The 26,244-nt window shown below is 42.6% G+C and overlaps 1 protein-coding gene across 13 annotated transcripts in view; it reads left to right on the top strand.

The window, feature by feature from the left end:
* TSNARE1 (t-SNARE domain containing 1) overlaps positions 1-26,244 on the top strand; it is a 533,773-nt gene that overhangs the window by 237,079 nt on the left and 270,450 nt on the right. For all 13 annotated transcript variants that reach the window (XM_068396751.1, XM_068396752.1, XM_068396747.1 and 10 more), the window contains 3 exons: positions 10,901-10,991; positions 15,628-15,702; positions 17,190-17,246. In XM_068396751.1, coding sequence (XP_068252852.1) covers positions 10,901-10,991; positions 15,628-15,702; positions 17,190-17,246 — 223 coding nt within the window. The remainder of the gene's footprint in view (positions 1-10,900; positions 10,992-15,627; positions 15,703-17,189; positions 17,247-26,244) is intronic.

Genomic DNA, 26,244 nt, shown 5'->3' with positions numbered 1-26,244 from the left:
CACGTTCTTCTGGCCACAACCTAAGACATTTTGTCATGGACCATGGATGGTGATTTGCACAATTCCTGTAATAGCAAAGCCTTTTGGGGGCTAGTGCAAAGTTTATTGCCCCACAAAATGGGGTCTTCATTCTCCTGACCACTCTTGCAGGTGTTTTGTTGGCCAATAAAGTGCCTCGTGGTTTTGTAATCTGTGAGGCTGCTTTATGATTTGATGTCAGCTGGAGGGTGGTGGGGAAGAGCGACTTGTGGTACATTGGGAATTATGCATTATTGTCACCTGAGAGTCTGAAGGATCTTTAAATTGATGAAATGTGGGGCTGACGAGCAGAGAAGCCTCACCAGTAGCATTTCTTTTAAGATTTTGTATCTTCTTTGGGAACTTAATCATTCCTAAAAAGAGAAAGAGACATCTTTCTGCCTGCTAAATTAAAGTGTTGATAGAAAGTCAATGCAAGGGAGAGTGAAACATAAGTTGAATTGAAAAGACAATGAAAGAGATAGGAAGAAAAGTATTTAGAGATCAAGAACTCTATATTTTGAGTGTATTGCACTCTGTGCAGGATAAATATATTAATTTCCCTTGCACTTCACAGCTTGCCCTTATGTTCAGAAAGTTGCAGAGGTGTCAGATTTAAAGAGGTACATGAAGTATATGGGGTAGAGCAATAGGTGGTAAGTAGACTGCTGAGATCCATTTCTCTTCCCAGCACAATTCCTTTTAGTCATCTTTGTGCTTTTTGAGAATGAAGTGCAATATGAAAACAAATAAAGCCGCAACAAAAAAATCCTGCTCTCAAGCAAACATATTTTAAAGCTGTTTTCTGCTATATATTAGTTTCACTTTTTTATTTTCTCCTGTCTCTTGCTCAGAAAATCAGAAAAAATAGGTCTTAGCTCAAGTGCCTCAAGGGAGCGTGTTCAGCAAGTGCCAGCACTGTTACCAACTTCAACTTTTCCGCTTCACTTTGTACTTTAAAACAGCTCTTTCCTCCAGCTGCCTTGCCTGTCTGCGTACCACTGTACTCCAAAATCCCTTCTAGGAGAGGAAGAGGAGGAAAAGAGAGAAAACAATCCATATACCTCTGTCTTGGAAGCCAAAAGCTATGCCACTGCCTCTGCCAGTGAGCAAATTAAATAGATCAGGAGTTTGCTAGATGCTCGGTTCCTTTGCGTGATACTTCACTGTTAGTGGATTTTGCATCCGTCTTCAATATCTCTTGTAAGTTCCAGTCCATTTGCATTGTCCAGACAGCTTAACTAATTTGTATTTACAGTGCAACATGTATTGACTTCAATATGAAGGTTTATGAAGGCTTTCTTCAGTGCCTAAAAGGTGGATTTCTAACAAACCTGATGTCCCACTGGCTTTCAGTGCTGTTCTTTTGAAATAGTGTCTTCACATTACCTGTTAAGGAAATCAGCAGGTATGGAACCTTCCTCCAAGCTGGTCTCTGAGCTTTATGAATCACAGAATCATAGAATAGAATCATTTAGGTTGGAAAAGACTCTTAAAGATCGTCAAGTTCAACCATTAACCTAACACTACCGAGTCCACCACTAAACCATGTCCCTCAGCACCGCATGTACTCATCTTTTAAATACCTCCAGGGATGGTGACTCCACCACTTCCCTGGGCAGCCTGTTCCAATGCTTGATAACCCTTTCCATGAAGAAATTGTTCCTGATATCCAATCTAAACCTCCCCTGGCACAACTTGAGGCTGTTTCCTCTCGTCCTATCGCTTGTTACTTGGGAGAAGAGACCAACACCCACCTTGCTACAACCTCCTTTCAGGTAGTTGTAGATAGTGATAAGGTCTCCCCTCAGCCTCCTTTTCTCCAGACTAAACAACCCCAGTTCCCTCAGCCGCTCCTCATCAGACTTGTTCTCCAGACCCTTCACCAGCCCCATTGCCCTTCTCTGGACTCTCTCCAGCACCTCAATGTCTTTCTTGTAGTGAGAGGCCCAAAACTGAACACAGGATTCAAGGTGCAGCCTCACCAGCTCTGAGTACAGGGGGATGATCCCTGCCCTAGTCCTGCTGGCCACACTATTTCTGATACAAGCCAGGATGCTGTTGGCCCTCTTGGCCACCTGGGCACACTGCTGGCTCACATTTACCGTTACATTTCCTTCATTTGTCATTTGGGACGGAGTTGGGGGGTCAGTGTAACTTCATCAGTCGTGTTTTCTTTGCCGACCTGCTTCCTTCTGAAACCCATAGCACTCGATTCCTGTCATGGACCCGAAGCCTTCATGTTTGTGCACTGCTGCAATGCTTCCTGGATATTTGTCTGTTGATTCTTAAAGCTGAGCTTCTTGGAGATGATAAACCACCTATTTTTGCACTTTAGACTACAGAAGAATTGCTTGGTCATTGCCTTTCTTTTTAGATTTCTTGCTAGTCAAAGGGTGGTCATTTTTCATAGGTTTATCAGACAGCCTGTTTGCTACACATTGACAATTCCAGTGGTACAATCACTGCTAATGCCTTTTCTTTCTCACTTAAATGGTGATTGAGGAACTGGGTTTAGGCACATCGCTTAATTTAAGTATACACATAGGAGCGCTTGTGCTTTAATACCCCTAACTAGAAATACACAAATAATAACAGCAAGCTGAAAGGTGTCTGAAGCTTTGTTTGCCTTTGATTTCTTGCTCACTTCACAAAATAACAAAACACCTCACAGTCATTTGAGTGAAATGGATTCATTTTTCAATTAAAATTGCCTGGTTTTAAGCAAAGTTGGCTTTTTAAAAAATGAAACATGTATTTTCTGGGATGAAAATGCCTAAGTCTCAGAAATTTGTGTGATTTATTCCCTTTTTGCATATGTTTGCTCTCGATGTTCTTGCCTCTGAAAAATGTTGTGGCAAGAAAATACACAAACCAGCAAAAGCAACTTTTAAAATCAGAATAAAGCCTCACAAGATCTACATCTCTGATCACCAAAACTTTTCATGCTCCAAGGTACAAAGCCCTGGCTCTTTTAATGATGGTTTCAGTGTAGCTTCTCAAGGAGAGCTAAAGCAATCGATCACTCATTCACATCAGTAAAGTGCCCTTCGTCTTTACTTTTCACAGTGCCGTACCCAGTATTAACCCACGTTAAATGCTAAAACCAAGAAAGCGAGTGTGGGAAGGATAAGAGGCTAAATTAATCTGCAGTGCAATTTATCTTCTGTCCATTTATCCCTATCTTTCCTACATACATGTGTGCATGTAGGCCACGTTCTTGCACAGCCGTGCACACGTGCTCTCTCATCCAGTCTATCCAGATTGCTTCATTGGTTAGGATTGGTGCATACAGTGAGGGGTGTGGATTGCCATGTTGTTGATAACATGGCAGCATGTCATATTATTTAAAAAAAAACAAACATCCAGCCATGACAGAAAACCTGATGTAGTGTGAAGTGGTGTTCTTAACACCACCTGTGACCCTAAAAATGTATAGGATCACTAGCTAGACATGGGGATGTATCCACTGGGATTAACATTAAAATACAATAGATAGGACAGGCTAGTGTCAGGACAGGGACAGGCTCTGCGTGTCACTGCCATCTCCTGCAGTGACATGCAGAGTCTGTGCATGTCTCTGGCTCAGCCCCACACTTAGTAAGCTCTTTCCATAGAGGGTTTTATGGCTGGGAAATTCCTATATAGGGAGACACGGGCTTCTTTTCTTTCTGATTCCACTCTGAAATGCAGGAGCTAATTTCTACAGGAGTATAAATTATGAGAAAATGTGTTTAAGCATATACATCAGTCATCTTTTTTATCTGCATCAAGTCCTTGGGATTCGATATATTCTTTATTGCATTTTGTGCCTGTAGCTTCCAGCTTGTGTTCTGCAACAGGCAATTTGTAAGAGGAAGTTCAAGAGGACACAGCCTCAAGCTTCGCCAGGGGAGGTTCAGGTTGGACATTAGGAAGCATTTCTTCTCAGAAAGGGTCTTTAGACATTGGAAGGGGCTGCCCAGGGAGGTGGTGGAGTCACCATCTCTGGATGTGTTTAAGAAAAGCCTGGCCATGGCACTTAGTGCCATGGTCTAGTTGCCATGGTGGTGTCAGGGCAATGGTTGGACTCGATGATCCTTGAGGTCTCTTCCAACCTGATTGATTCTCTGATTCTGTGTGAAGTTTGCATATATTGGAGTCCACATATATAGTGTTTCCAAAAAGATTTAAAAGCATAAGACACCATCCATGTCTCTGCGAATTTCAGGGAAGGGGGGCAGTTTCTAACGCTCTTTTATGGTATATAAAATGTTTTCTGTGTCTGTGGGCTACAGGCAGGACTGAGAAAGTGTGTAGTTCTCCCTGTCTCTCCCTGCACATTGACTGGCTCCATTAACTCCTGCTACAGAGTCCTAAATGCAGCAACCCTGAGCCTTTGGTGGGCACAGTGCTTCTGAAAAACCTGGAAAGATGGCTCTGATCCAAGCTTCAGCAAAGAGCTGCAGTAAATTACTGGAAGAAAGGTGTGGTAACAACTGTATGTAGATTGTATGTCGCTTAGTTGTTTTCTGGTGGTGTTACAGGCACCTTTGGCTATGCCGCTGAGAATTGCTGCAGGGAGACGTCCCAGTAACCTTTCCATGACAGATGTTAAGCCGTGGTCCACTCGTTAATGCAGAAATGCAAACGGCACAACAGAGTTAAAAAGCACAGGCAAAGCAATCAGAATGGTCACGGTTTGATGCCATTTTTCTTAGGGCACTAAAAGGTTTATTGGGCCAATAATGGAAATGCTGGTGAATGTTAAGAGCTTGTGGAGGGCAGCTGAGGTCCTCGGGCTGGAAAGAGAGGGACCTGCTTGCTTTTTGCAGAAATGTGGTGCAGGAGGGTGGTCTACTTCTGTGCAACCTAAGTATCAAGAACAGTTAAAAAGCTGTAAGCAGTTTATCAGCACCTGGAGGAAAAATATTACTATCATGATCAGTAGACACCAGGGTTCACCAAAATGAAATTATGGAGAATTAAATTAATTTCTGTCTCTGATAAGCTAAGAGGCTTACTGGTTAATGAGAGAGAGGGAGGTGTAATATAGCTTAGTGGTAGCAAGGCGTTTGCAAAGGATCCAAGAGACTCTTTTATTAGGAAATAAAGTGAAACTTCTAAAATTAAAACTTACTTGGGAATAGTATGGGTGGCAGAAGGAAAAATAACTTGAGAGGTGACTAATGGCCATGACATTGTTAAGCTGCTTCCTTGGGATCCTGTTTTGAGTGCTCCCTGAGCTGCCAGTAATGACTTGTCAGATGGAGTCTGAGGTGATGCTGAACTAATCTGTTGGTGATGCAGGGTTAAGAGTGGGTCTTATCTACTGTCCAGAGGTAATTTAGTTGAAAAACACAAACCTGAATTTCTGGTAGCAGGTCAATGAGTAGCTAGCTGCTTGCTCTGGTCAGATTCTGTAGGGGAGCAAATATTCTCCTTATTTTAGTAATAACTGCTTCTTCATTTTTTATTACTTATTTTTAAGAAGCAACACAAAAACAAGGTGGAAAATTTTGCTAGGGTTTGCATTGTTGTCTGTTGCTCTGGTTGCATTTTTGTGACTGTTACCTGACTACAATTCATATGTTTTAATCCAGAACTGCTGAACAACGTAGCTGCTAGCCTATAGCCGTGTCTGTCTCTAGAGATGACACAGCACCCGTGCCAGGTGGATTTGAAATACCTCCCCTTCTCTTCCCACACAACCACAGGCCATCCCCTAAGCTCCCTAAAGAAAAATAGCGCCACATCTCCTAATACTTTCAAGTGACAGGGAAATTGGAAATCTATGATGCTTTTATTATAGAATATTGTGTGGCTTGTAACTTGGAAGTAGCAGTCCGTTTTTCTCCTGACTTTTCCTCTGCTGGGTGATTTACACCTATGCAAAGGGGTTTGCTGACAGATCAGAATTAGAGCTCTTATTTTGCTCTGTTGTAAATGATTTCTCAACATGCACAATCAGGTCCTAAAGGAGAAAGCGTTAAAAAAAGACTTGTGAGTGTTAGTTTGGAGCCAGAACAAGTAGATTTAGCCTTTCTCCCTTTGGTGACTGTAACAATACAGTAAAGATACTTTAGAGCTTGCTGAAACAACCTTTCCTCCTAGCTCATCTTGCTGCTTTGTTTATATCTGCAAGAAATACTTATAGATGAGAGATGCCCACTGGGGAAGCAGAGCCAGCAGCCCTTGAGGACAAGGCACGGGGCTGTTTATGGGCAGTAAGTTGTAGCAGTCTAATGCAGCACAAGTTTCCATCCTATAGGTAAGTGTTTGATAATGCAACTGTTGAATGCATCCGCCTGGCTCATCTGTTTCTGGAAGTATCTTTACCTCTGCTGGAGGATCATCCTGGCTGTGTAGGAGACACCTAAAAGTGGTGGGTTACTGCTGAAGGGTGAACTTCTCTGCAGTGCCTTTGGATGTGCCCCTCTCCACGGGCCATGAAGGACTGCCGTTGTCTTTGCTCTGAAGTTAAGCACCTTGATTAGGTGGAGAAAGGGGAATAGGAGCCTTAAGGACTAAGTACCTCTTGCTACTCCATGGCTGTGCCTATGGCCAATGCATAAGGTTTTATATACATCTATTTGTAGTTCTGTGAGGCCTACCATCAGGTCCCACAGACATCAGTCCTTCACAAAATCCAGCTCTAAGACAGGGAAGAGATTTCCTTATCCATGCTTGATGCACCCATACATATTTATGTCTCCAACAACAATGGAATATACGCAAATGCAGGTACTTGGCCTATTTCTACTTATGCCACAGATCACACAGCTCAGTTCTCTGTTCCACATACTATATTTTGTACCTCTTTTTGTACAAGAAAACTGCAGCGAGTGGTAAGCATTACAGCTCCTGTGCAAAAGGCAAGTACATGGTGTAAATTATGCTGCACTACCTGGCTTAACTGTAGCCAAACGTACTTGACCACCCAGCTCCTAAATGCATAAAGCCACTCCATTGCTATGCAGTTGCACTGTGCCAAAGAAGACATGAAATCTAATGAAGTTTAAGCCAGTACAGTAAAGGTATCCTTGATCTGTACCTGAAAAACTTATCATTGCTCTTATGTTAGGGATCACATTAAAGTAAAATAAGCTGTATCCTGTATTATGAATGGAAACACCTTTCTCCTGCTGGAACTAGAAAACAAAGCTCTTCGGGATTACTGAGGGGCAGCAGGCACGGTGAGGCAGAGAGAGGTCTTTCCCTTGTTGGTCTTTGCTGTTGCCTTTGGGGTCTGCTTACTTTTTGTTGACTTGGTCATTCATCAAGTGTCTCAAAGAAATGGCAGTAACAGTAGTTAAGCTCCTTCATTCTGTCCCTGTGGAGAAGGGAAGCAGCCGTCATCACATCTACCTCTTTGCTATGCTCATTTTAAATCTGGATGAATAAATTACAGATATGATCATTCAAAGGAGAAACTGTAAGCAGCTGTGCACTGGGGATTATGGATTTGGTGGACCGTACTACTTTGGAAAAGAAAACAGCAGCCATAGGAAACTCTTAGGCAGCAGTGTGGCATCTGTTGTATTATTTACAGTGCAGCAGTGTGGCATCTGTTGTATTTAGCCAGCCGGTCTAGGGAAGTGATTGTCCCTCTGTACTCGGCACTGGTGAGGCCGCACCTTGAATCCTGTGTCCAGTTCTGGGCCCCTCACTTCAAGAAAGATGTTGAGGTGTTGGAGCGAGTCCAGAGGAGGGCGACCAAGATGGTGAAGGGTCTGGAGGGTCTGACCTACGAGGAACGGCTGAGGGAGCTGGGGTTGTTTAGCCTGGAGAAGAGGAGGCTCAGAGGTGACCTTAGTGCAGTCTACAACTACCTGAAGGGAGGTTGTAGTGAAGTGGGAGTCGGCCTCTTCTCCCAGACAACTAGCGATAGGACAAGAGGACACAGCCTGAAGCTTCACCAGGGGAGGTTCAGGTTGGACATTAGGAAGAATTTCTTCTCAGAAAAGGTTATTAGGCATTGGAATGGGCTGCCCAGGGAGGTGGTGGAGTCACCATCTCTGGATGTGTTTAAGAAAAGACTGGACATGGCACTTAGTGGCATGGTCTAGTTGCCATGGTGGTGTCAGGGCAATGGTTGGACTCGATGATCCCAGAGGTCTCTTCCAACCTGGTTGATTCTGTGATTCTGTGATTTTGTGCATTGTCTTTGCAATCTTTGTGCATACAGAAACACACAGCAAGAGGTGTTATTCTTCCTAAGAGATGCCCTCTTTGTTTTTGCTCTTAGAGTGCTTATTTTCAGACTAGTGCTGTAGACAGGTAAGTCTTTTACATTTATATTTTAGGTACTCGCTATCTCCACAGACTGAGTTTTTAGCTTACTATTGTGTGGAGGAATTTTTCAGAAGCAAATTTTATTCCTCAGAGACATCTCTTTAATTAACTTCCACACTTCCATGGGGAGAGGAATATAAAGAAAGCTAATAATAATAATAATAATAATAATAATAACAGTGACATATCTTGTTACCATTACATATTACAATAAAATGCTGCAGGGAATGGAGTTTCAAGGCCTCTTTTTAATGAAGATCTTAATAGCATTTAATGTAAATTAAATATAATCACTGTCTGATTCCTGAGCATATCTCTGAGGCTGAAGAATAAGAAGTTAATTGTGCTGACAACATTGTGGGAAGTGCCAAAATCAAGCACCAGCATATAGGTTAAAGTGCATTTCGAATTAAGAAGTGGAAGGCAGGACTTTTGTTTTTTTGTGCTCCCGCTCCCAGTTATTTTGCAGCAGTTCAGTGCAAAGTTTGTGCACAGCATGGATTTATTACATAAGACATCTAACATAAAATTTGCTTTAGAATGCAAATGAAGGAGACTTTACTTAACTTTAGGAATTGGGAAGGATCAGATGCATACCCTAACAAGCCATTTGACTTTGGGGATGGGGAATTGCTAGTATGTAAATCCCTGACTCGTTCTGTGGGTAGATAATTTAATGAGGTCTGCAAAATGACTGGACGTCAACTCCAGCAAGAGGAATTAGTTGTGGAACTCTCAGTTTTGAAACTGCTGCTTATGAAATTCATGCACTTGGTGGCAAGATTTGCTTGATTAAAAGACTGGGGATCAGGCTAACTAACTGTGTACTCTTCAAGGTAGGCGATGTGACAGGATTCAATTCCCACCTCTCTCTCTTGCAATGATGTTGTGGAATACCTGTCTGTGGTAGCTATGACCATCTCAAATTAAAAGTGATGTAATTAGTCAGCTGGTGCAGTGGATCCTGGGATCATAAATAAATGAAATGCATTTTGATGAATGAATACAGAACTGGTGTCTTAATTTAACTAAGGAGAGCTGAGAGTAACCTGTTATTGGATACAGTCTTGTCTTCATGTGAGATTATTTCTCTTTCTTGTATGGTGCCAAAGGAGTCTATGCCTTCTTTGTGCTTGTTCAACCCTTAACATACATCTGAATTAATGTTCTGCAGCTAGGAGATGTTATCTTCATGGTATGCTAAGCTTTCATTTGTATACCTGGTAGGTACAATGCATAAAATTAAGTGTACTTGTGTCCTGCACTGCTTTCCCACCTGAGCTATCTGCACAGAGATCTTGCTTAAGTGGATAAAACCTGCAAAACTTTGCTATGGTGGTTAATATTGCAGTTTGTGGTGCCTATGTCCATCTGCCCTGACCAGATGGAAATGACGGCCAGTGGAGTGCTTGTTGAGAGGTCTCAATTTGTTTGTAGTTAAGGTTGTGTTTGGTAAAGATTGCGTTTGGGGGCTGGCCTCATTCCTCAAAGGAGGTGCTGAAAGAGTTGACATAAGTCTTGAAAGAGTTGGTCTCCATCAGTGCTAACAGAGAAGCAGGAAGGAGCTGAAGAGCCAGGACGGGCCATGGGTCTTCAGAACAGAGGGGCCATAAATAGTCACCTTAACATTTTTAATCAAAGAGCTTCCATTCACTCCACATCCCTCCACCTTGAAAAAAAAGCACTGACAAATGAGTCTTTTCAATACAATCATGGCTCAAATGTGTCCTCTAAGGGAGAAAAAAATAATTTTCTCCAGGTGTTTCTTGAGCCTTCCTAGAGTTTTTGAAAAACCACCCCTTTCTGAATAAAAAGATGTGAAGAGCTCCCTGGGGAAGCTTAGAGGCTGAAAATGCCCTGTTGACCTTATAAAGCTTGGGAACTACTGGATTGAGTTGCTAAATACATTTCAGCAGCATTTATGTCTCTTTCACCTACTTTGTGCGGTCCCAAACAGTCAAGCCAGCAACCACTACTTACAAGAAGTAATGGTACTGGAACTAGGGGTGTAAAGGAGAGGAGCAACCATGACTGGAGAGGGGACTGGTTTGGCTCCATGCCTGCCTGTTTCGGTGCTTGTAAAGGAGCATTGAACCTTCACATTCACAGTGCTTTCCTGGAGATATTATGTCATTAGCAGGTAGATGATCATAGTAAGTAAATTTGTCCTGCTCAATATCTATCTCTTCAAATGGCTCTTCTGAGTACAAAATTTTTCTGGGCAAGCCATCAGGTAACTCCCCAGTCCCATTTCTTTTTGCTATACAACCCTTCTTTCAACAATTTTAGTTGCAATACCAACCATCTGTGATGGCCTCATTACCTGCCCATCCCCTGTTTTCACCTTATCTTTCCCCATTGACTTTGCAGGTCCACAACCACTGTGCTGATGACAGGAGGAACTCTTTGGGCAGCTCCTTGCTAGTATTTCCTACAGCCTTGTGGCTGCCATTGCTGGTCAAGGCCCTGGACAGACCTGCTCCTACTGTGGCTCCATGTTCTGTGTGTTGTGTTGTCTCAATTGCTCTGCAGCTTGATAAATTTCTGTGAGTGTCTTATTATGCAATTAATTTCAATTGCAATTCCCTTCATCTCTTCTCTTTTACAGGCATACGACCCAGCAGGAGACTAATAAAACCATCACGACTAGCACCAAAGCCATCAAGCAGCTGTCTGAGGTTGTCAGAGGCTCATCCAGGGTATGTGTCATTCAAGATGCTGTTGGAGAAGAGTGCTGGGGCTTACAGAGGGAAGAATAATGAAAAAAAGAAGTGGTAGTGGGTGCTTTAAAGCTGTTGAGCTCCATGTCTTGTTATAACATACTTTCCTGTTACACCATGATAAAAGCCTCACGACCAGTTCCCCAATTAAGGTAATTTATTTGAGCAACAGATACAGATTCTTTTAGATTGCTGGTGATGAATACACTGTCCGCAAAGCACGCTTAGGTACCTATGAACAAATATATGTTCCAGGATGACTATATAGAGCTATTAATATGATTACAAATACAAGCTTGATTTCTAAGTTTCCCCGGGAAGCACCTGGTGTAACCAAGTGTACGAATCTTACCCAAAGGCGTCCCTGTGTGTGGGGAAGAGAGGTTCAGCCTGTTGACTGATCCCAGAAGTCCGTAGTGATGTCTCCCTGACTTCTCAGTGATAGTATCTTCCCCACCTTGCCTCTTAAGGGTTTTTATACTGTTTTTCTATGTTTAGGTGGAGCTTGAGTGACTCTAGTCATACATACCTTTATTATTGATTGGTGCAAAATTCTCTCGCTTCGATTTAAAGGTATAGGCTAAGAAAAGTTCAGAGAGCATGCTCAGGGGGCAGAAGGAGGCGGGTAGCTTTTGGGATGGAGGTGTGTTTTCATATTATAATGAGATTATAATGAGCAAAGTTCATCCACAGGACACGATTTCACCATACTCGCTGGCTCAGTGACCAGTGTTCTGGGTGGAACAGGGTATACTTTCTTGCTGGACAATGGCTATGTGATTTGTCGGCTACAAGGTACCATGGAGTTCTCGTACCTGCTTCATTAACAGAGCCTGGCCACGGTTATCTCCACACCGTTCCACCCTCCGTTGTCTCAGAGTTGTCATGCCAAGCTCCTTTGGTGTGCAAACATCTAAGAATGCAGGTCAGGTTGCCTGGGGAACTGTTATGGTACATGCCGACCATGTCCCACCCTAGACGCTTTCTTAGTTCTGTAAAATGTGGATATAACTTTACTCTCAAGAACTGTGCCTCCAATAGTTCCAATAAATTGCCCCACGATAGTTAATTCCACAACATCATTGCCACAGGGGTATAAACGATCCCCATCCCCTGGTCCAAACGCAAACATTTGTCCAAATTGGACAAACAGAAGATTTCTGAGCTTGCCAAAAAGACCTTTATACCCTGTATGTTCCTGCTGACTTTGGCCTGTGGTCTGCATCATGGGGAAGAACAGCATACTATGTGGGGTAAAACTCCAGCTGGTGTGAGAGTTGAGAAATTTCACCCCCATAACAGGTGATTCAGCAACTGAAATGAGAATAAGGACAATTCTTTTCTAATTGATTCTGCCTAGCAGTTTTCTGTTACATTCTTGCTTCCAGCATCCATATAGTTTCTGTGTCAGGAACTTACCTGAACTGGTGTTTTGCCCTGACTCACTGCCTACCATTCTCCAAAGTCCTGTATTACTTCAACTCACAGAATCACAGAATGGTTGGGGTTGGAAGGGACCTCTGGAGATCATCTAGTCCAACCTCCTGCCAAAGCAGGTTCCCCTAGAGCACTCTGTTCTCACTGTCCTCCCACCTAGAAAAGACCCTGCTCGAAACACACAACTCAGCTCTGTCTGAGTGGTTTTTACAGCCTGGATTTATGTCACTTGCAAACAGGCATCTGAGATTATGCCTGAATCACCCCAGGCTACCTTTGTAACCTAAAAAAATGAATGGGTGATTCCCTCCAGAAGATGGGGAGGGAAGCCTGGAATGACTGTTTTCCATACATAGACATCAACCTTATGTCGTCATTACCGTAACACTTTGATCTTTATTAACTTTTTGCTTTGATTAGTGGTGGACTACAAGGACTATTTTTTTTTTCCCTTTTTCTTCCATGCTCTGAGAATAATTACATCAAAGCTTGATGGAACAGAAGTTGCTTTCTTGGAGATATGAGGATCTGGGCTGTTTTGTGCTGATATCCTGGCTCCCTTTTGTGACATAAATTGGGTCCAAAGGGGTATCAGACAAGGTCACATTAAACCTAATTTTAGTGCCACACAAAAATGTCGTTATTTGCCCTGGAAGCCCCGTGTAGTGTCCACTGGGGACTCTCAGCAGAATAGCTTTTACTGTCATGGGGAGAAAAATTGCTAAGTTAAAGGGAGAATATTTAAGCTCTGAAGGAAATAGACAAACAATTATGGTAATATGAGGAATAAACTTGCCGCTCTCTATTGGCATCACATAATAATTTTTTCTGCTCCCTGGTCAATTAATTTAACAGATTTTATTTTTTTTAACTCTTATTTTCTAACAGTGTGCAGTTTAAGTAATTAAACCTACGAATTTTGATATAAAACCTGTAGCCCTTCTCCCTTATATAGAATAAATAGTTCTGGCGGGTACGGGCTGCCGGTTGGTAAGTCCCTCTTGGGGATCTGGGTAGCATTGCAAACTTTCCTCCCATAAAATTTCTCACAGCATGAAAAGCCTTCCATTAATTTAGAGCTTTATAGTCAATCCTTTCCGATCCGTTGTTCTGTGTATTGCTTTGCATGCACAAATGGACAAAAAAAATGTGTTTTTTTTCCCTTTCTTATTTTCCAACAGTAATGCACCATCAACAAGGTGCACGGTGGGAGTTTCTCTGACTTCCCTTAAATCTCCAGGTGCTGCTGAAGCTATTGGAGTCAGGATGCCCAACTGAGCAAACTGATAGTATTTCAGGAGCAAAGATACTGATGTAAGTCAATCAGTGTGGTACAAGGCAGGAGACTGATGTAGAATAGCATACGGCTATTTTAGGGCTTCCTTTCAAAATAACCTCAAAGGACTGAAATAGAGAGGCCTGTATGGAATGCCAGGTTTTTGTAGGATGAGTGCTGGACCATTAGATCAGCTCTCCAGGGTGGCAATCTTACCTTATTATACATGTGTAACAAACATAAGGTTTATAGACCTTTATCTGAAGAATGGGAATAATGATACTTGCCCTGTTCTAAAAATGATTTTAAATCTTTGGATGAAGAACTGTAGGACTAGTATATTCTTCTCTGTATGAAAATACTACCATTAAAAATTAAACATATTTATCCCATCCTTTATAAAATTTACTTTTGTATTCTTAAGTAGTTGTCTGAAACAGCTGAAATTTCTATAAAGTGAACATTTCTGCTTAGTAGGTTTAGTGTCCGTTGGGATTTGTTTGCTACCTGGTTTTTAAGGTGACGCCCCACTTCCTTGCAGCTGAGCTCCTGCACACCTGAAGTCCGAGATCCAGGGGGTAGAATAGTTCCAGGAGAATTTCCATTGCCTGGGGATTAGCCTGACGCACTTCGCTGTTTGGGTTTGGTCACTCCATCTGAGAGCAGCCATTCTGCAGCACGTTGGATGGTTACATCAGGCTAGACCGTGGTCTTTCTTCTGAGAATGCTTTTCTTTAAAACATAGATCGGTATCTTGCTGGAGCAAGCTCCAGACAGAAAGGTGGTGACATTTGGGTACGTGTTTTGGAAAACATGGAGGTAAGTTGGCAATCAGGCCCTAGGCCAGGAAAAAGGGATGTTATCATAGCTGATGGACCTCTCAAGTCTGGTAAATCACCCACTGCCATCAAGTGAGGTGATGAACTCCATCATGGGGTATCATCCAAATAAAGGACTTTTTATAGGAGGATCCGTTTGGTTATAGAATCACAGAATCATTTTGGTTGGAAAGGACCTTTAAGATCATCGAGTCCAACCATTAACCTGACACTACCAAGTCTATCACTAAACCAAGTCCCTCAGCACCACATCTATATGTCCTTAGAATCCCTCCAGGGATGGTGACTCCACCACTTCCCTGGGCAGCCTGTTCCAATGTTGATAACCCTTTCAGTGAAGGAATTTTTCCTGATATCCAATCTAAACCTCCCCTGGTGCAGCTTGAGGCCATTTCCTCTCGTCCTATCTTTTGTTACCTGGGAGAAGAGACCGACCCCCACCTCGCTACAACCTCCTTTCAGGTAGTTGTGGAGAGCAATAAGGTCTCCCCTCAGCCTCCTTTTATCTAGACTAAACAACCTCAGTTCCCTCAGCTGCTCCTCCATCATCTCCAGCAGATAATCCAAGACTGGATTTTAGTAAGTAGAAGCAGGATACCCTGCTACAACCATTCTGTTCTTTTGATGGCAGTAGGATATTTATTTGCTTGCGATTCACAGTCTTTAAGAACTGCTATTGGAGTGACACCCCCTTCATTCAGTACGCAGGACAGCAAAATGTCCCACTATATATCCCTGCCACAGAAGGTGTCCAGCTCAGATAGCAGACCACACAGTAGTCATGAGTTGAGTGCTATATTGAATAACCAAGGTAGCATTTTTGGAATTGCTTTGTCCTGGAAGAGCAAAGCATCTTGTGCTTCCTAAAATAAAACCTTCCTAAAATAAAACCTTGTAGCATCCTGGCAGCCCCAACATAACTTAATTTTTTAGACTACTATTTGGGCCCACCTTGTTTTTTTGGTGTCTCCCACCAGGACTATTTCCTATGGTCACAGACAGGGTCTAGTACTTGATTTATCTCTACAGATCTGCTAACCAGGTTTCTGTTTTTCTGAAACAGCAAGAGCGACTTCAGCTGGACAGGCTGAAGAACCAGCTGTCAGATGCCATCCAAAGATACGGAGCTGTGCAGAAGGTGAGGGTTTCGCTTGCTTCCACTCTTCCGTATGTGAGTTTGGGAATATGTTACATGGGAGCGAGCGTGGCTCCCAGGAGCGTGGAGCATCTCCATAGAGCTGCTAATGTGTAGTGTCCTCCCTCTTTTCTTACTTTATCAGTCAAGGAGTGTATCATTACTTTGGAATACGCCCATGCATGCAATTGCAGAACAATTCAGCAGCAATGGGAAAGAAAAAAGAGTGTGGTTTTGCCAGCTGTGTGTCTGGTGGACCTTCAGTGGTGCCCCTGGCTTAGCCATGACGTTATTTTTGTGTGTCTCCACTTTCAGGGGAGAAGAAGAAGTGATTGCACAGTGCCTCTTTCACCTTTTCTACTTACAGAAAATGTGTGGGCGACATTGCTAATTTAAATGTTAACCCACCTTCTGGCTCTGCTGTGTTATGTGGCTTTGCCAGAAGGTTTCCAAAGACATCTTGTGGTTTGGACCTGTCACCAAGATCAAGCTGTTTAATAAGACAAACAAAACTTGAACTCCAGCTCTTTCATTTGCTTCTTGCGCTCCTGCTTTACTCTCGGGGGGATCTACTGATGAGCAGATTTGCTTTGCTTTTAAACACTGTAGTAATGACTTAAATTTACCATCCTGAAACTGCTTCTCTCCCCTGCAGTAACAAGTTTGAATATATATCTGGATTAATCAAATCCTGTGCAAATACGACCTGGACAAACTCTGGTTGCTTTCTTATACTGCTTTAGTGAGTTTGACCCATGTCTGCAACACGTAGGAAGAATATATTGTAATTATACAGCTGTAATGAAACTTGGCTGACAACATGCACTTAATAATGTGTCTCTATTAGAAACACTCTGTGCTGACTGATCTCGCAGCACTTGCTGCCTATGGTTTAAGAATAAAAAAATAAAGAAAAGTACGTAAAATTGCACTTCAACAGCATGTATATTATGTAATAGCATTGCATTATCTCTAATGCCATCTCATATTTTTAATTATTTCTCTGTCCTATTCAAAAACCAAAATGTGAGGTTTTTAAATGAAATTACTTTATCCCATTAAATGAGAAGCTGGAAGGACTTAGGTAAAGGGTTCCACCCCCATATACACATACCTTTTTATGATTTTTTTTTTTAATGTTCATGAGCACAATCCGACTGAACTGTACGTGTAGCAGGTTTTTTTTAAACCTGTCATCAATTCAGAAGTGCCAAAATTAGCCACTGCAGTTTGTGAATGCCCGGTTGCGTCAGGAAACCAATCTGAGTGGTAAATTGCTACTTATCCACGTCCTAGCTGTCATTTCTTAAATGTGTGTTTCAGTTTTGATAACCTTGTCATTCTGGAAGCTTTTGAAGACTTTTAATTTTTTCTATGTCCTTTTCTTTAAAAAGCAGAATAAATAGCTTCATGTGATTCCTTTCCTAAATATTTGAACTCTGTTTTCTCAGCAATTTTCCTTCCCCACCCCCCCTTTCTATTTTTTACAGAAAATAGCAGAGAAATCCAAAGCTTTGCTTCCTACTGGGCAGAGAAGTACCAAACAGGTAAGTTCATGTGTGTCTATGTTTAACGGTAAGTCCATTGCTAAAAAAGGGCTGTTTTCTAACTCCACTAATGATGCTGAAGAGCATGGTACTCCCCCACTACCTACACTGAAGCCAGTGAGGTGGTTTTCAAGTAGAGATGTATGACATCTTTGGAGGTGGAAGATACAGGACCCAGGAAAAAAGACTGTGTGAGACCTGTTTAATCATTCTCTGCTTTTCTGTTCTCATGGGGCTGTTTTTCCATTCTGGAAGTGAGTTTTGTCTACTGTGAAATATATCATAGAGCAGTCCTGTGCCCCCTGCCCTGGGACCTGAGCTCTTAGGCTAAGTGAAATCACACTCCAAGTGCAATTTTGTTGAAGGCAGAGAGGGGCTTTTATCAATTCTCTGTGGTTTTTATCAAACCTCTGTCCTTAGCTTTAAGAGGGGTCATGTATTCTGCTTGCTTTGGCTACATTATGCTGTGGTTAGCTATTATATACATATGCAAATAGAGGTTTTTTTTCCTCTTTTTACCCATATTAGGAACTTTGTCAATGAATAAATACTATATGTAATCAGAGTATATACATTATAGTTTTTTGCATATACTTAGTTTCATATGTACATGCATGTGTGTATATATAATATACAATTAAAAGTATGTGCACATACGTAACATGAGTGTAAAGATACATTGTGTATATATATGTATATATATGAGTATGTGTGTAGTGTTTCTCGAACACTAATGCAAAATACTATATATGTGATATGTGTGTGTGTGTATAAGAAATCTCCACAGATTTCAATGAGAGGTTTGATGCCAAGAGATCAGTTAGCTGCAGTATGAGTCCAGCAGAGATTAGGTTGACCTTTCAAGTCCTACACACTAAAAAGCATTTAGGTATTTACAACTGTTATGATGCCACCAAAAAGCAGAACTCTGTGCCTAATTTCAGTGATTATTTCTGATATTCTTGTTACTCTTTTCATTTAAGGAGCAATGAGCAGATTTTCTGCTTTCCTAATCTTCATTCTCTCCCTTGTTGTGCCACCCGGTTTTGTAGATCCTCCTTAATGTGTATATAAGAAATAGTTGTTTGTAACATTAATGCTTCTTGGTAAAGGGTGGAGTGATGCCACCAAAGACTCTACCATTAGGGCAAGTCAGCAGACCAGAGCTTTAATATTAGATAAGTTTCAAGCAATTACAGTCTGCATCAGACTGTCTTGTCCCTTAGTTGGTTTTGGGTGGTAGTGCCAATGAAACCAAGGCCTTTGTGTGACAAAGGGCTAATGTATTCCTTTACCCTTATTGAGAGTTCCCACCGCTCCCTTTGGAGTGATGGTGCACAGATGTTGCTTTTCAGCTATGCATTTATATAAATGTTACAGCTTATTTTTGTCCACCAATTGGTCATCTGTATTGAACGTGGCTCTTGGGCATGGTCACAAATGGCATATTCTTGAATGGTGGTCAAATCACGGGACATCAAACATTTATTGGTTTTGATGATTGAGCTCAGAGATAAGGCAGTTTATTTCATGCAAATTAGCTGTGATTTGTTTTCATGCCATCTATATTACATCATTTCTTGTGCTTTTAACCAGCTTTGTTAGGCTGCTGTCGGTGGAGTGGATTGCAGAGGTGGGAACAGCTCTGGTCTTGCCTGTACTGCCACATGATAGCATGGCCAAGGCTGTTCCATATGATGTGGGACACTGCTGGCCATTAACCAGTGCTAACAGGATGAGGAGGGCTAATTATTGCATAGCTGTTGTGCATGCCTGCACCTGGAGTAAGCCTGGATGTAGTCAGCTTTTTTGGTGTGTGGAAAATGGTTGATGACTCAAAAAACAACCTTCTCTGATGGTGGGGTTGGCAGTAAAGGGAGGCTGGAGGAAGAACAGGGCAGAGACAAACCCCTTTGCCTTAAAGCAGGTAAGAATCCAACCTGTTTGGAGACTGTAGCAGTAGCAATTTGGTGTGGGTCAGGCAGCATCAGCAGAAATTGTGTTAAACTGGATCAGCTGCAGGTTGTTTCTCCTTGTAGCTGTTACTTGCAAGTGGATGCTGGTGGTTGGCTTCGGTGCATTATGAGAGAGAAGGGGGTTGTAGTGTGTCCTTGGTGAGATGCTTCTGACTCAGAAATAGGCTTGATCACACCCAAGAGCACATACTTTTCACGCAGTGACACTTGCTTGGGCTGGGGACACATGAGGTTTCATGCAAACTGCCTGAAAAGGAAGAAAGTTAATTCACATCTGTTTCAGCTTTCCTAAACATTTACAGCTTTATATGTGTCATCTTTTCTTCCTCCTTCAAATACAAAAAGAGAGAAATTAAATGTATAAAACCTGCTGAAGGGAATGCAGTGGTGTGATTGGTTTTTTGCTTATTATTATTTTTCCAGCTGCACTGCATTGGTCAGGACATGCAAAATTATAGTTCCCACAGCAACTGTAACCTGACTACTATGTGCATAGATTAAGGCATTAAAGTTAACACCCTATACAGTAATGCAAAATACTACATATGTTCAGAGGGCCTGATTTATGGGTCTTGTGAGACTGCATTATGGACTTCTTGACTTGGTGCAGATCCAGTCTAGATTCAAATGCTGCTTGCCTGCAGGGCTTTGTTTTATTTTATTTATGCTTTTAATTTATTACAGCAAATTGTAAGAGGTTTGAAGAATGCTCGTTTTTCTATATGCGTGTCCCTATAATTCTTCTCTTCTGTTGCTGGGTGGGAAAGGTAAGGTGTCTGGTAACACAAGCCCTAATAAGTTCCCTCTAGGAAGTAATTGATTCCTTAGACCCATGTAACAGGTAAAAATTGGAAAGTGAAGCTTCGGCAAAATTATTCCCCTGCCCATTGTGGTTTGCTGTAAGTACTGTTTAAATGAGTTTATTTATTTATAAAAGCAAAATAAAGGCATTGATCCAAAATTCCTTGAAGCCTGAAGTTATATAAATTCTTAATCAAATATGTGTTTGTAGGAATGTATTTGTGCGTAGACAAATCGATGTAGTTCTATAGGTCTGTTACTGCATATATTGAAAGATGCAAATTTTTACTACGCTGAATGATCGTTGTTGAACGTGAGTTGTGGCAACTATTTGAGAAAAAAAAAAGCCCTTTCCCTTGGATCTGTGAAAGCGATTTTAAATATTCACCCAGCAGCCAAAATGAGACCTCGGAAGTCTCATGAAGGGAGTGCACAGGGGAATCCTTGAAAGCAGCTTTCCATTTATGAGAAGAGGAGGCTCAGAGGTGACCTTAGTGCAGTCTACAACTACCTGAAGGGAGGTTGTAGTGAAGTGGGAGTCAGCCTCTTCTCCCAGGCAACTAGCGATAGGACAAGAGGACACAGCCTCAAGCTTCACCAGGGGAGGTTCAGGTTGGACATTAGGAAGAATTTCTTCCCAGAAAGGGTTATTAGACGTTGGAATGGGCTGCCCAGGGAGGTGGGTGGAGTCACCATCTCTGGAGGTGTTTAAAAAAAGCCTGGACATGGCACTTAGTGCTATGGTCTAGTTGACATGGTGGTGTCAGGGCAATGGTTGGACTCGATGATCCCAGAGGTCTCTTCCAACCTGATTGATTCTGTGATTCTGTGAAATGCTGTTGCAACATACAGCAGAGATGGTGATGTATTGGTGATACGGTCGCCTCTGGTTCCTGCTTACGTATGGGGCAGGTGTGCCTCAAGTCCCACCTTCTCCCCCCACACAGACACACCTTGGTGCAAAGCAGCTGTTCCTCCTTCCAGGCAGAGAGTCCACTGTAGGAGAAGGGAGTATTTCAGGTGTCTCCCATAACAGTGATATAGAGCCTGGGACAGCGTGGTCAGTGGTAGGGGAGGTTGGACAGCTGAGCAGACCTGTCCTCTTGGGCTTAGTCCATCCCACAGGGCAACAGCTGGGTATAATAAAATATGATAATGTTCTAATAGCGTAGAATAGATTATCCATAATATTAAAATAATAAATGATAGCCTGCAGAAAATCCACAAAATAGCCAATAGTCCCTCCGAGTGCAGGAGATGAAAAGAATCCTTCTTTTTAATGCTTTTTAATTATTGTGCATCTACTTCCCATAGGAAGAAGAATGTGTTATTGTGCCCGTGTGTGATATTAAACCCAACAGCAGACTAGGCTGAAAAGCTGAGGGCTGCTAAGGATCCGTCCCTGGCAGTGCCTAGCAGGGACAGCCCAGTTTGTGCATCCTTACGGCGTCTGCGACATGTCTTTGGCCCCCCTCCATCTTTCCTGGATCCTCATTGACCACACTTAACCATCTAACTTCTCAACTAATGAAGAGGAAAGTGGGCTTTGTCACCCTGTAGACTTCGTGGGTGGTTCTCCAAAAGGAGTGGGAGAGGGGGAAGCACAGCTCTATTTTAGCTGAGGAATGAGTTTTAAACTAAAACTACACCAAAAATCTGAACAGGCTTCTTTTTTTTTTTTTTTTTTTTTAAATAAGAGGAAACTTTCCTGGCAATTTTTAGAAATTAAAATTGCAGTAATTGTCATAGTGTAATGGCACCCCTCTTCATTTCCTGCTGCTCATGGGGAGATGGAAGGATAATTACTGCTCTGGAACATGGCAGTTGCCCAAAGAGAAGCCTTTGTTTCTTATTCCGTAAGCCTCCTTGACCCTTCTCTCAGAGGTCAGTAAATTAAGTTTCTTAGGAGCAGAAAAATGGGTAGTAAACCTCTATTTGCATATTCAAGCCTTTTTCTCCTGACTGCATCAATTTATTCATGCTTTAAATGGACTTCCTTCTCACAGGAAGCATCATTTCTCTGTTTCTTCCTGTGTTTATGAAGTTGTTCTTTTTATGTGATTAGAGTAAAATTCTCATTTTGGGGCAGCAAGATCCAATCTTTGTCTTTATGGGAGAATAATTTCTTGGCAATAATATCTGCATAGACTGCATATATGTATGTGTGTGTGTAATGACTCTAGTTACTCGGGCTTCTATTTTTACAGAGTCCTTATCAGGGTAGATGCTGTGTAAGCACAGCTATTAGATTGTGCCACCCTGAGGATCTCGCAGGCTAAGCAAATGCCAACAGGCTATTTTGAACACTAATTAACGATGAGTTTTTAATGCAGTAGGTACTTTTCATGCTGGAAGTCCAAAGCTCAGTTTGAAACTGGCTTCAACATTTGGGAGAGGTCGTGGTGACCATTTTTCTGAAATGCAAAACTGAATTTCTCACAATCAAAACACAGCTTTTGCCCCACCAAATGGAGCTTTTTATTTACGCATTTATCTTGTTGACTCTAACATCTTATCTTAGAACTCATCCCAGTTCCTAATGTTCCCGTCTGGCTGGTATATCTTAGGAAATCCAGCCTTAGCTTTGGCGATAATGTATCTTGCATGTGTGGTAGTAATTGCTGGCTTTTCAAGGTCATTTGGTATGCAGCTACTTCTGTAAAAAGCATTATTTCAATAATGTCAACTCTGTTTTAAATGACTGTGCATCCATTAAAAGCCATATTCTAATCAACCCACTCCTCTGTTCCTAGGGCTGTCAGTATGGAGCATTTAAATCACACAGCTATTTTTTTTTAACTTTATTTAAGTGTGGGCTTTTGTTTGTTTTGTGTTTTTTTTTTAAGATGGTCATTAAAGCAATTTTCCTAAGACTTTTTTTTTTCTCCTGCCTGTTTGGGGGTAGGGAAATAGATTCTGATACAGGGATGGAAATACATTCATACCTGATTTTCTTTATTTGCTCCCTATATTCCCAAGGGAGATGGAATTTATCCTGAATGACCCAAAGTACTGTCCTTACAGTGCTTCCAGTGGGTCTAAGAGGGGAAGGTCTTTTCTGCTCAGCATCCCCATGATCTTGCAAAAAAATGCCAGTGGGCTTTATAGACACGGTACTTCACTACCTAACCATTAAACTCCCTTTCTGATGTGTCAGGGATGCAGCACTTTGCAACTGTGAGAGTTCAAATGAAGAATCACAGAACCACAGAATCAGTCAGGTTGGAAGAGACCTCTGGGATCATCGAGTCCAACCATTGCCCTGACACCACCATGGCAACTAGACCATGGCACTAAGTGCCATGTCCAGGCTTTTCTTAAACACTTGCAGAGAAGGTGACTCCACCACCTCCCTGGGCAGCCCCTTCCAATGTCTAATGACCCTTGCTGAGAAGAAATGCTTCCTAATGTCCAACCTGAACCTCCCCTGGCGAAGCTTGAGGCTGTGTCCTCTTGTCCTATCACTAGTTGCCTGGGAGAAGAGGCCGACTCCCACTCCACTACAACCTCCCTTCAGGTAGTTGTAGACTGCACTAAGGTCACCTCTGAGCCTCCTCTTCTCCAGGCTAAACACCCCCAGCTCCCTCAGCCGTTCCTCGTAGGTCAGACCCTCCAGACCCTTCACCAGCTTGCTCGCCTTCCTCTGGACTCGCTCCAACACCTCAACATCTCCATCCTCAAGGGCAATAAAACCTGCACCACAGCCCAGGGCCTCAGTGTTGCATGAAAAATCATAGAAGAAAACCCCCAAATCCTACTAAATTACCTAGGAGGTAATTTGCAGAGACTGGAGATGTGAGCTTCCAATAACATGTAGCCCCTTATTCTACAAAAGGAGAAAAATAAGAAAAGAATAAATCTATATGAAGGCCAAATCTGTATAACCAGGTTTGGGGGGAACCTGCCATTTCCTAAATTGCCCAAGCAACTTCAGCATCGTGGATTTTCCTTAGCAATCCCCTGTCAAGCGCCTGTCATGGGATAAACCCGCTTTGCTTGCCCGTGTCTGCTGATGTAGCTGGAAGTTGCAGCTGCCTGTATCAGCACTCAAGAAAAGGATTTTGTATTCATTAGCTGAGTTTTCTGGTCGGTTGGGGGGGTTTCTTTGTTTGTTACTTTGTGGGTTTTGCTTTTTTTTTTTATTTTTCCTTTTGTTTGAATGCGAAAGGACAGAGGTTTTTATGTAGGCAGAGGATGAAGGCAGGGGAAGGGTTTCTTTGTATGAAGCCTCCTCCACAGCAGCTCGCTGGCTTCACACGCCGTGCTGATGCCGCTCTCCTCTACCCCAACTCTGAGTCACTGCCGGAACCGTCTTGCAAACTGAAGGGCTGTTTTGTCTGGAATGAGCCAGCCTCGCCGCCCAGCTCTGCAAGCACTTGCTTTTATGTTCCTAAATCCTGGGGCCACTTTCCCTCACTCCACACTGGCGAGGACCCCGCCGGGAAGGCTCTGCGTGGGAAATGGTGATGCTGGGGTTGTATGGAGGTGTTTGAGGTCATGGGATGAAACGCTGGCGTGAACGTGCCTTGTTAACAGGAGAGAGCACTTTCGCAGAGAGCAGATCTATATTGTGCCTAGAGGCTCGGGCAGATAACATAACTCAACTGGTACCCACATTATTATTCTTCTATAGCCAGCTGACAGCTCTATAAATATTTTTCACCGTTGCTTCTGGTAGCTGCCTGTGTAGTTGCACTGCTCCTTTCTCCTCCCAGCTGTTAAATTTAAAGTATATTGCAAATACCCATGGCTTCATAGGCCTCCTCCCCCTCTACTCTACCCTGGTGAGACCTCACCTGGAGTATTGCGTTCAGTTCTGGGCTCCCCAGTTCAAGAGGGACAGAGATCTACTGGAGAGAGTCCAACGGAGGGCTACGAGGATGATTAGGGGACTGGAACACCTGCCTTATGAGGAAAGGTTGAGAGTCCTGGGGCTTTTTAGCCTGGAGAAGAGAAGACTGAGAGGGGATCTGATTAATGTGTATAGATAGATGAGGGCTGGGTGTCAAGAGGAAAGGGGCAACCTCTTGTCACTTGTGCCCTGCGATAGGACAAGGGGCAATGGATGCAAGCTAGAGCACAGGAAGTTCAACCTCAACATGAGGAAGAACTTCTTTACTGTAAGGGTGACAGAGCACTGGAACAGGATCCCCAGAGAGGTTGTGGAGTCTCCTTCTCTGGAGGCTTTCAAGCCCCGTCTGGATGTGTTCCTGTGTAACCTGCCCTAGATTGGTCCTGCTCTGGCAGGGGGGTTGGACTCGATGATCTCCAGAGGTCCCTTCCATCCCCTAACATTCTATGATTCTATGATTCTATGATTCTATGATTTGTGCCAAATCAGGGTCATTCATTGAGGGTATCACTGTGCCCATAAAGATGGGGAAAGCCTTTCTCACCTGTTGCATCAGTTCTGGCCATGGTCTTAAAGGGTGCTGGCTCCTGTTTTCTCATGAGTACTGCTTTTTACATAGTGAGTGTGGGCAGTGCTCTGCTGCATGGTCCCGGTCAGCACTGCTGACATGGCTGTGTATGTTTATAGATTTAAATGTAGATATGCATATCTACATCTATACTGACATAAATATAAATTTATTTATTTATAAATATATAAATATAAATCCATATAGATACATAAATATTAATATTTATATTAATATTAATATAAATAAATATAGTGACAGGTGTGACCGATTGGATGAATACTCACCTTGACCAGAGAACTTTGTCCTTGCACGCAGCTTTTCTGGGCAGTGAGAGTCACCTTTGCTGGCACTGTCAGATCTGTGCTGACAGCAGTGTTAGAGGAAAGCAAGTGCAGGCCAAGAGCCCAGAGCTGATGAAACGTAGGCTGGGTCTGTAGGACATGTGTAGCCACAATGGCAGTAGTATAATTATAAAATTGAACCTCTCAATCAGTCTGAGAGCTTGAATTTTATTCACTCTACATCAGTGGCTTTTCTCCCCTGTATATTCCTCTTTTTTTCTTTCCTGTGCAGGAGCCTCATGATACAATATGTGGGTGGTTTTGCCCACTGCAAGTGAAAGTGGTTTCTTCTGGTGTGATGAGGATGCTTGTACGACCTCATCCACCTCCCCTCCTTCAACCCCACCTTGCAGAATTTGCATTGCAAGAGTCTAAGTTGATTTTTGCCCTGGCAAAGATCACAGAGTAACTGGAGAAACAAATGTGAAACCTTACTGAGTGTGTCACCTTGCTCCAA

Source organism: Nyctibius grandis, chromosome 3 (assembly GCF_013368605.1).
Source record: "Nyctibius grandis isolate bNycGra1 chromosome 3, bNycGra1.pri, whole genome shotgun sequence".
In the NCBI taxonomy this organism is placed as follows: domain Eukaryota; kingdom Metazoa; phylum Chordata; class Aves; order Nyctibiiformes; family Nyctibiidae; genus Nyctibius; species Nyctibius grandis.
Note: the sequence above shows the minus strand (reverse complement) of the source record. Positions and strands in the feature narration are given on the sequence as shown.